At 40.2% G+C, this 11740-nt stretch overlaps 1 protein-coding gene across 1 annotated transcript; it reads left to right on the top strand.

Moving 5' to 3' along the window:
* Positions 1-6773: 6773 nt before the first annotated feature.
* AKAP3 (A-kinase anchoring protein 3) lies at positions 6774-11341 on the top strand. The gene is given in 11 exon segments (XM_075707880.1): positions 6774-6823; positions 8493-8740; positions 8845-8976; positions 8979-9111; positions 9113-9184; positions 9186-9359; positions 9619-9698; positions 9890-10144; positions 10147-10209; positions 10212-10303; positions 11186-11341. Coding segments are annotated over 11 exon segments (1455 nt in total).
* The last annotated feature ends 399 nt before the right edge of the window (positions 11342-11740 follow it).

Genomic DNA, 11740 nt, shown 5'->3' on the forward strand with positions numbered 1-11740 from the left:
AGCAGTAAGATAATGGACACATCCAACTTGTTACAGCTCCAATTACAAGTTAACTAGGTTAAATGTGCAATTTACAGGGAGCTGAATTTGATTTTAAAAACAATTTGGGACATCATATTGCTGATTAAGGACTATCTCACTGTATTTGAATCCCAGGGAAGTTAGAACCAAACGTCTAAAAGCAGCCTCAGGGCTACTGATCACCGAAAATGTGTGAGGATTTATTAAGAGTCCCGTGCTGAGTGTTTCTGGCGTCTCTGAGCTCTCCCACATCAGGGAACAGCAGGCCAGTTGCAAATGCTGACTCGAAGGGCTGGCAGGTATGAATGGCATGCCTCAGTTTCCACACAACCCTGCACCCTTGGTCTCCTCATGGCCTTACCGTTGTTATGGAAATACTGATGTCACTCTGCTTTCTGGCTGGACCAAGATAAGCAAGAGACCAAAGAGCCTGTCTGGTGAGAACAACTGAACAGCTTACTTATAAAACCATCCTCTGAAAGCTCCCTGGGCCCAACAAACACACCAGTGCTGCTGAGGTAGGAAAGTCCAATCGATTCTTCAGATTATTCAGTGCATGTAAGGGATAAATAAGAGCATGAGTTAATGCCTGGAGACCCCATTTTCTTTCTGATTTCATCATCCTTTGAATTCATCTGGATGTTTCAGTGGTTTAAGAAACCTCTCTAGACTGTTTGCTTCTGAGACTTCCCCTCACCATAGTCTCCTTTGTCCCTAATGTGGCTTTTCCGAGAGGTGTGTGAAGAACACCTGGCAGATATTCTCTTCCCTCTGAAAACTCCTTCTTCCTTTTCTGCTGGGTTTCTCTGCTGAGGTGTTTGGGTGGCTTAGGCCAGCAGTCAGGAGGGTTGCAGGGTGGAAGGCAGGAAGTATCTCTGCTCTGTACATGCTATGTTGCATCTACTTCATGGTATCTTGCATCTGTTTCATTTGCTAACTCCCTGAGGGGTGTTTGATTTGTAAGACGTTGTGTAATTTCCCCAAGGTGTTAACTTCTCATGCTGCAGTTGAAGCACCCTATGAATCAGCATGAAAGCCATTTCTGGGTGCAAGAAAACAAACATATGCTGCAGAGATCTTTGCGTGATAGGTTGTTTCCTGTGATGCTACTTACGAATTTGACTTAGACAAAGCTAGACTATATACTGTAGATGGCAGAAGGGGATCACAGCATTGCCAGTGGATCAAGCACAGGGTTAGCACTCCAGAGGCCAAGGGTGCTGCTGGTCTGCTCCATGACATATAGAAGTCATGTTAGATTGTCGTATCTCAGCTTCCCCATCCATAAAGTGGTATAATGATGCCTACTTTGTGAAACACTTAGAAATACACTAATGAAAAGCACTATATTAGAATAAAGTATTGATATTATTGGTTAACTTTATTTCCTATAGGTAGCATATTTTTAGGTTAACATCCCAAACCTTCAGTTTCCTCTGTTTATATAGAATTATAACTTTCATAATACCTGCTTTGTTTTTTTTAAAATTGTTTCTTAGGAGTATGACGCTTTTATTGTTTTCTTTATCCTTGTAAGAGTGGTATCCTAAGTTATCCCAGCCTCCCGACAAATTGTCTTTCTCATAGAATACAACAATAAATAACTTTGAGAAAAACAGATGTGACCACATCACATTAAGACCTACATAAACAAAATATTTTAGTGCTGACAATAAAAGCTCGTTCTTATAATTAAAGCTACAGCAGGTTAAATTCAGCCTTGGTTGAAATTGATGTTACACCTACATGTGGGGCTGCTGGGACAGAAGTGTCATAGGAAGAGGAAGGTGAGGGCACACAGCAATCACATCTGGAACTCAGAGCAAGGTGCAGAGGGGATGCGGGTATCCACAGCATTGTTACACCACCGATGTGAATTTGTGGCTACTTCGGTCCAGTGGTAACCCCAGGGAAAACAGTCAGCACCTACATCCATTGTCCTTCCAGTAGATCTTGGGTGTAAGCTAAGGGGTCGTTGATACTTGTGCTGTCCTGGATCCCACTCGGCCCGTCTGACCCAGTGTCAGAGTCCAATACTCTCTAATTAGGTGCTTTTAGGTATTCCACACTTGGGGCGGTTAATGTTTAATACCAGATTTACTTGCCTGAAATTATTTGATGTTACATGGGATTTTGATTTAGCAGAATGGCACAGCAATGTATTTAAATCACAGTACAAATACAAAGTACACTTACTAGACTATAGCAATTGCAGTAGACAGCTGACTCACAATACAAACGTGTTTCTCATCATGGGCCTCTATGATATGCTCACCGTCATGATGGTGGGCATCCTCTCCTGCTGGGAAGTAATACACAGTTTGAAGCCAGCTCAGGCACAGGACAAGGAAGACTATCATGAGAAGTCTCAGAAGTGAATAGTCTAGAACTATTTGAAAGAGGTTTCTCACATATACTCTCCTCATCCTCGTCTGGCTGATGCAGGAAGACATTTGCGCTCTTTTGTTTAAGTCAGGGATGAGCACAGTTCTACAGCTGTTTGATTCATGCAGCTGATGTAGCCATTTATCTAGAAAAAAAGGCCACCCTCCCGTCCCTTTTGTGTCAAGGGAAGCTCAGGTTTCTGTGCAACAGCTGTGGTCAGTCACTCCATGCATTCTTCCCTGGGCTTCATGAGCACGCTGCCCTTGCCTATCTCTTCAGAGGCTTTTTCCATTGTTGGGGTTCAGCGATCGGTCACACCCAGGATCTGCGTAAAACATTCCTTCAAACAATTATCAGAATGCCTCTATTTATGTTGTCTGTAATCCATAAATCTTAATTTCCAGCAACTCTTCGTCAGCAAGCACTAATTGCCTTTTCTGGTAAGAGATTCACTTTCTGGGTAGGTCAGGGTGAATTAATCTTCCTTTACAGTTATGTTCAATGACAGCAAGACGTCCCTGAGGCTTCCCATTCTTATTTATCCTCTTGCTGAATTGCACTGACAGAACTGTTTTTATTGGTCCCCTTTGCTCTCCAGCAAGGTAGGCTTCATGCCGCCATAAATGGGTGGAATAAATTGAGCTGGTTTTTTTTTTTCTGATTTAAAGGATACAGTCAACTTGAAACTGAGTCATTTCCAAAGTAAAATGAATAAGAATTACAGGTACCATTTCTGTTCTTGAGATTTCCATGTCAGGATTTTGTAATCCAAGTTGTAAGCATTTCGTCCAACCTCTAGCAATATGGAACGCTCAAATAAAGTAGGAAACTGGATGAGAAGATGATATGAATGAAGAAGTAATCAGAATGCATGCGTGTCCTGGTTTTGGCTGGGATAGAGTTAATTTTCTTCCTAGTAGCTGGCATAGTGCTGTGTTCTGGATTTAGCATGTAAATAATGTTGATAACACACTGATGTTTTAGTTGTTGCTAAGTAGTGCTTACACTAGTCAAGGACTTTTCAGCTTCTCATGCCCTGCCAGCAACAAGCTGGGAGGGGACACAGCCAGGATAGTTGAGCCAACCTGACCAAAGGGCTATTCCATACCCTATGACATCATGCTCAGTATATAAACTGGGGGGGGTTGGCCAGGGAGCAGCAATCACTGCTCGGGGACTGGCGGGACATCAGTCGGTGGGTGGTGAGCAATTGCATTGTGCATCACTTGTTTTGTATATTATTATTATTATTATTACTATTATTATTATTACTTCTATTTTACTTTATTTTATTTCAATTATGAAACTGTTCTTATCTCAACCCACGAGTCTTCTCACTTTTACTCTTCTGATTCTCTCCCCATCCCACTAGAGCAGAGGGAGGGAGTGAGCGGCAGTGTGGTGCTTAGTTTCTGGCTAGGGTTAAACCACAACAACGTAAAATGCACAAAATACTTAATACAGAATTCCAATTCCCCTCATGGCTACTGTTAGTAATATTAGGTGGTTTTTGTAACATCAAATAAATGAAAAACATCCATGGAAAAGACAACAACTATGCAGTTGACAACCTTCCTCTATTTCACTGTGTCAATAACCAAGCCTTTGCAGCAAAATTAATCCAAATTCTGCATCAATAGTGCTGCAGACTGGAATTTCTGTGGCATTTTGTGATATTTTTAAAAAATGAGATTTCATAAGTGCAGTAGGATAAGACAGCATGCGTTACGTGAATGCTGTAGCATTCTCTTTCAAATGTGAACATTTGCTGAAGTACCTTCTTTGGACGGGCTCACTGAAATCAACAGAAAATCTTCAAAATTGTAAAATTAACCATCTGCATATGACTTTGAAGGATCTGGAGCATTTAAAACTTTGGAGCCCAACTCTTTCTCAACACTACTAGTGATGTAATGTCTGCTCACTTAATTATACTTTGCCATAATTGCAATTGTTACAAGGTAGCTTATGTAGAAAATGAAAAAAACAAAGAAACCCAGAAAATTCCTTTGGAGAAAGATGAACACAGGTAATTGGGGCAAAAGTATTTTATATAGCATGAAAGGCAGTTGGCATTTGAATTATGCATGCTACAAAAAAAAAAAGAGACTATCATAATATTTAACGAAGTATGTGGTCTCTCTGCAAAAATTGATTTTCAAACAACACATATCAGAGCTACTGCTTATGCACCTGGGAAGGTAGATAGATACCTCAGTGTGCACAAGGCTAGACTTCTGGAATACATTGCTTCAGCAAATTCATGCCCATGGACTAAATGAAAGCCTTATTAAAGCCAGCAGATGATCCACATCTAAACCATCATTTTTTACCAAAGGAGAACAAGAGAGAATTTGACAGGTTCTTGCTTTGCTGCCTTTCTCCTTTTCACACTCCTCAGTTACTATTAAAGCATCTAACAAGATTTTCCAAATGCTAATAATATCGCTGCATTTGATTTATGTTGTTCTCAAATGTATTGTGAGACCCCTAGTAAAGACAAAAATTAGCAAAAGTAGAGTGCTGGCGTTGCCATTCGCAAAGATATCTTAACAAAAATTTTTGTCCACTTTAGACTTTAATTATACATGATTGCCTACAGGAGTTTTTCTTGGAAATGCTGAGGAAAATCACAATCTTTCAGCCTGTTGCAGGAACAAAAATGTAAGTTATTTCAAAAATTTAATTTAAATACAGCTCATCTCCAGAAGAGGCAAGAGGCATTTTCTGGAGTTAAGGCATTAAATTACAACTTTCTACTCCTTTAGAAATCTGTGTGTAATATACTCGTTTGCATGAATTTAAAAAATTGCAAGCTCAGCCTACAAAAACTTTTATTTTTGATACTTGTATTTGCATTCAGACAGAGATTTTTGGAAGACCTTCATTTTCTCTGAAAAATCCCAGTTTCAGTGTGTGAGTCTGTCCATAAATGCAAATAAACTATTAAGCTACCGGATTAAATTCTGACTTTTCTCTGGTGAAAAATTGAAAACCTCATATTACCATAATGCACTACATACTGTAAACACTTGTCTTGTTTTCATATCCATGCCTTTCTTGGATTTTTATTTTTTTACTCATTGATATCTGATAATGTTCACTGGCTGCAGGGCCACAGAGCACTGTAAGGTGGATCATTATATTATTGGATGCAAGACAGAACAGAATTGGACAGTAAAAAATGTGTTTCTTTATTTTGTATATGCATCTGCATGTAGAAAAAGCACCCAGGAAAGCAAGAAAGAGGATTGTGCCTCGTTAAATATTTTTAAGAAATTTACACCTTTTCCTTGTTAAATTTGCTAATAAAAGGAGGACTCTCTGCTGCCAAATACCAAATGTTTGTATGTGCAACACAACTTTGGATTCTCCTCACTGCTTAATTCTAGGACTGCCATCCCTTGAATGCAGGAATGTCGCTGTTGCTTGCATATGGTAGTTACTGCTGCTTTGCAGTAAGGAATTTGTTGTCTAAATAAGGGAAAGCAAAATTCTTCAGTTTCTTGTACTGTAAACCGGGTAAGCACATGCAGAGAACTGAGACTTAGAATTCCTCATCTGATATATACATGTTTTCTTATCAGCCAAAGTAAACCATTGCATCCTTTTTCAGACCATGTTCCTCAGTGCTTAATAACGTTATCCTTGGCACAAGGCAGGAGTATTTGAATTAAGATTTAGTGTGTTAATCCAAACCAAGTAATTTGAGTTGAAGCTAGACCTGGGTAAGTCTAGACTAGCTCTTTCAGACCACTCAGCAAAGGTGCTCTGGTTTCTTAGAGGAGCTATAAAGGTTCATTTCCTGCATATGAGGACTTGGATGTCAAGGGGGAGTATTTCTAGAAGTATGTATAGTTCAGTCTGCATTCTCTGTGTAGTGATCACATCTTCAACATTTTGACTGAACATTCTTTGACACAGTACTAATTTTCTCTCTCTTCAAATTCATGCAGCCACATACCCTGAGTTTAACAGAATGTTTGGGGTTTGTTTAACTTCAAATACTGATACAAAGATTGTTAGGAAAAAAAGGGCAAAACTGTGTGGTGTGGCTTGTTTGCAATGGCTGTAGAGAGAAACTAAATACTGGAAAATCCCATTTCTAAGTAGAAATTAAAGACGAAAGAACAGGCGAGAGGATAAAGAGGTAGAAAGAAGAAGAGGCCATGAACAAATAATGTTTTTTCCACTGAATCTTTATGATAAACTCTAGCATGTCAGCTTGCAATATATATGAACCTTTCACAAAGGACAGAAAAGGTGGTAGAGTTTGAAAGGAGCTAGTCTGAGGAAAGTAGGAGAAAGGAGACTGCTCTATTCAAAGGATTCACTAAAAGAGGAGAGATGCGAAAATAAAATAGACCATGGTGAAGGACTGCAATTCTTTATCCTATGTCCACTGGTGCATGCCAGGGTAACTAAGAAATCTACAACATTCAAACAGCCAGGTAGGCATATAAATCCATACTCTGTGACAGAAACATAAGGAGGAAGGTAATCATTTGTGGCACAACCACAGCATGGAAGGTGTCTAGCTGAGAAGACACAGCTGGCCACTGAAATGGATGCCAAACACACTGACTGTTACAGCTAGTGGAAAAATTGCCTTTAAGTGCAGTCAGAGAGACCCAAATATTGTTTAATGCCAGTCTGAAAAAACTGAAGGCTTTGGACAATAAGGAGGGGCACAGCTGTAAACAGCCTCGTATTTGTACTGTGGCTGTGGAAATACTGTCTGGATGAGAGTGCCACTGGTAAAATGGCTTATCCTGAATTCTAGCAGGCTAAATCAAGTCCCTGCCATTCTGTTGGTACCTAACTGAGCTACAGATATATAAATAAGGTCATGCCTATCTTGGTGAGCATACCTGTAGCTATGCCTACAATTTTGAAGTCTACCACAAACTTATGCTTGCGTCAGTACTAAGTGTAGAAGATATTCTCCAGATGCAAACCCTTCTTATGCCAAAGCCATTTTTAGGCGTTCAGATGGGATGAGCCTAGGAAATTCTACCTCTAGAATTAGTGCTGCCTGCTGAAATGACATACCCACATGCTGTGTCCCCACATTTTTCCCAGTATTTGCTGCACTGTTTATACTGACGTGCACAATTTCTCATACAATCTTGCTGCAGATGCTGACTTGGAAGCAATGCTAGGCAAAAGTACTAATTGTTTTAAGTGCCCAGACAGGTTCAGAAAATGCAAAATATTTTGAGATGCCTGTCCATAAATCCCCTTACTGTTCTGGGCTTCTCCTGTCGTTCTTTCCTTTTTAAATGTGTGTCTCCTTCATTCTGTGGAAATATATACAGTTGGAGTAGCTGGCTGACTGTACACTGATTGTAAGAAACAAAACCACAGAGGAGTAGTGATTTAGATTCTATGGTTTTAGTCTAACCTGAAATTAGAAGTGTCCTCAGTAATGAGGCTGCAATAGAGCCTATCAGATAGCAGTAACCATCACTTATGGAGCAACAGTAGCCTTCAACAGAAAAAATAAAACAAGCTTTAGTGGCATGATGGCAAAACCAGCTAACCTCTATTCATATTAGTATTCACATAGTTTATGCCACTGGTGGAGCTAGTTGCTATCATTGACAACATACTGCTGAGATCCGTATACATCCTGATTCTCCTGTAGTCACCAAGACCAATCAGAATTTCACCTGGTCCTCACACACAACTCCTTGACATGGAAAGAGCCTTTGTGCCAAGGGACAAAGGTGTGGATAACAAATCATTGTGTTTCCATTTTGGTTTATTCCTGAGACCGATTCAGGAATCTGATCCACTCAACTTCTTGAGCTGGTTTCAAAAAGACCCTGAAAGATGTGCACTCAGCACTGATGATGCGCTGAAAAGAGTAAAAGTGATGGCAATTCAAGACTGCCATCTGCTGAGGGGCAGAACTTCAACCAGTGCAGTGTTATCACCAGGGGGATTCAGTGCCTATGGTGAACATATTAGTCTGGTTGTCAGATCCAGCTCTGGGCCACCAGATTTTCACCTGAAGATGAAAACCACTCTAAATCCAAAGGAGCCAAAGGGCACAGAGGATGAGGCCACTACTTGAAGGCAAGTGAGTTAGAAGAGGTTTCCTTTTATGCTGACAGACTCTCTAACCTTGTCATTGCAATGGCACAGAAAGAGATTAATGAAAAGTCAGATGGCCCTGACCTATGTTTTGCTGTTCTTGGAAAGCCTAGTCATAAATCTGTTGGGCTGGGTACAAATAAATATAAAACTAATCCATCGGCAAATGTTACTTATGTCAATACAGAAGAAACTAAACATGAAGAGAGTCCACCTTCCAAGAAGACATTATTTTGTAAAGAAATAAGCCAGTCTTCCAATAGAAATGAGTTTTTCCAGAAGAGAAGGGCAGGACAACAAGAGAAGGGAAAATGCCATCACAAAAACATTTTGGCCAAGATGAATTTGCAAATAATTTAAGCAAAGAGATACTAATTTATGCAAATAATGTGTTTTCAATCATGGTGGTCTCAGATATGAAGACCATGAAAGGTCAGGCAAATTACTCAAATATAGCTTGTATTGTGCTGAAAATGTGTTACTGAAGCACTCTAAGGCTGTGGTTTCAGACTTAATAAACTCCTGTATGAAAAACTTACATGACCTAGCAGGCAGACTCTTTACTAATTCATATTTTGCTTCTTCAGTGAAGCTGACTGTTCATCCTAGGCAGTCGTAAGGCTGCAGAAATTGTACAAGCAATGTTGAATCATTTGTATTCTACCTTGATAGTACAAAAACCTGGAGGAGATAACATCTAGCATATGCCTCTGTGAAGACAGGTTCATGAACAGAGGCAAAGACTCAGAATTGAAGTTTGCAGCAACAAGGACTGAAACATAGCCGAAAGAAAAAGAAATGACCTGTGCAGACACAGTGGGTAACCACACTGTTAAGCAAGGGTTTACCCTCTGGCATTAAAACCAAAACCAACGCAGCCAATGCTCAAAATCACAACCAGGAAGGGAAGGTGAAACAAGATCACCATGGAATATGCCCTGGCGTTCAGAAATTTGGGATGCAGCAAAATGTTACCGGATTCAAGGGCTTGACTGTGATTGCATTATTGCCCATAGATTGTCATCTAATCTAGCAGAAGAATGCCAACAAGAAAGCAACAGAAGGTAGCAATGTTAGCAAAGCAGGTTCCACTGCTTTTGGGTTGTTTTATAGGAGTCCCATGGTCCCACCCTCCAAACATTTCCAGAAAGATGTCAGGATCCATCAAAAGAAGCTGAAGAATCGGATTCACAGTCAGACACTGGATGGCAGAAGCCTGAAAACGACATGTCCAGTGCTACATTAATGCTAATCTGGAAGTTACTAAACAAAAATAGAAGAGGGGTTTTTGTTTGCAAAGTAGACAGTCAGCCTGGAAATCCAATTGTTGATGAAACAAACCAAAACACTGGGAAAAACACTAAGGGACTTATTGACCTTTCAGACACTGAGCAATCTTGTGAAGAAGCCACATCTGGACTGACTAAAATGCTTACTGATCAAATCAATCTGAGCAGAGGAGACAGCAGCAGCACACAATTTAGTGGCAGTCTGGTGGATACAGTGCTAAAGCTGTGTCTTATCATAGTTAAATACAGCAACCCTGAGTCACTTCTGGCGGAGCCAGGGAGCAGTGATGATGGCACAGGAACAGTAGGCTCTAAGGGCATGGGAACTGCTAACTCCATGGCTGGATCCAGTAAAGGTACTGTACAGGACGCAGGGTGGTAGTGGTGAATCAAAATCCTTCTGAAAATGTATGTAACAGCTCTGAGCCCTTCTGCAGTGGGTGACTGCCTCTCAGGCAGACATGCCTGTGCTTTGCTTCTTGGATGGTGAAGAGGAGTTCATGTATAAGGTGAGCAAGGCAGAAATTAGAACCTGATTGTACTTAGTTGTTTGGTTGTTTCCCCCAATCTTACTGCCGTATGGGGAACAAAGATTTTCTTAATAAAATCTTTTCTAGGCATTTCTTTTTTTAAGCTAGTGCCTAGAGTAGCAGTGTGGTAATACTAAATCTACTGTCTTGTTACAAAATAGTAAAGTAATAGGAATTAAAGACATGAAGAAAAGTATGTTCCTAAAGGAAAGCTGAGCTAAAGCTCAGCACAAAGGTGATGCAAAATTATCTTATATGCTGTATTTCCCACAAATTCAGTGACTCTAATTTTAAAGGTAACAATACATTTGCTTTCAACATTTATTACGTAAATTAAGATGTTTACATTCAGAAATGTTCTAATAACAATGCCATTTAATACAAAAATATTTACATTATAATCATTCTGAGCTGTTCACAAACATTTTTACCTGTGTTACTGAATTGCTATGGATTCTGAGTATCCAAATAATTCAGAATCCCAAATTTCTTTTCACTCTGAATTTATTACATTTCTTTCAGCTTGGACAATGAAGAGCAGTCTGAGTTGTGTTTGGAGTCTTCTCCCCTTTACTAATGACCCAGCAGACAGCAGCTCTTTACCTCTTGTAATCATTCTGTTTGGCAGCCTCTTACAGAATCCAGCCATGGACAATGTAAGCCTCCATCAGCATGATGGAAGAAGAGGACTGAGATGCATCTGCTACATCATGCTCAGTCACACACACAGACACGTGCATGTGCACAGTCTCTTCAGATCCACTTTAAAATAACTGACCTTGTCAGTACATCTGGTATATCACACCTGTACATCACTTCTGGTGTATAACACACTTCTGTTGTGTTTCTGGTTTTCCACAGCTTCAGAAACTATCATCAGTCACAGTAGAGAAGGGATACAAAGTAGGAGAAATTTTACAAGCAATGCTGAAATACAAGAAGGAAAGGCAGTCTGGTGAGGCTGTAGGCAACTCTGTTCAGTTGCCAGTCTTGAACTGGCTGCTTAATAACTTGTGAGCAGGGCCATTGGCTGTCATGTCCTCACCAGCAGTGTGATGCTGGGCCAGCAAAGCACAGCATGCTGATGTCAGCCAAGCATTTAGCAGAACTCTGTCATCTCAGACTCAGTTATACACCAGCGATTCATAGGAGCTGATGTTAGTTGCACAAATACAACTGCTTTGTACAAATTGTACAAATACAATTGCCTGCTTGGCAAACATATGAATTAAAAAAGCATGCAGAATGGCTGGGGAAATCTGTCTGAAAAAATGTCCGTCGCAAAAACTACTGTTTACCTGCCTCCTTGAAGAAAATTTTGTGTGCTCTTCTTGGCTGCCTCTACCACAGAGTTCCCATCCTTCCTGATTATCTTTCTTCAGGCCCAGTGCAGAGGGACCTAAGCTCTTTACTTCA

The sequence above is a fragment of the Pelecanus crispus genome, chromosome 1 (genome assembly GCF_030463565.1).
Source record: "Pelecanus crispus isolate bPelCri1 chromosome 1, bPelCri1.pri, whole genome shotgun sequence".
NCBI classification, from domain to species: Eukaryota; Metazoa; Chordata; class Aves; order Pelecaniformes; family Pelecanidae; genus Pelecanus; species Pelecanus crispus.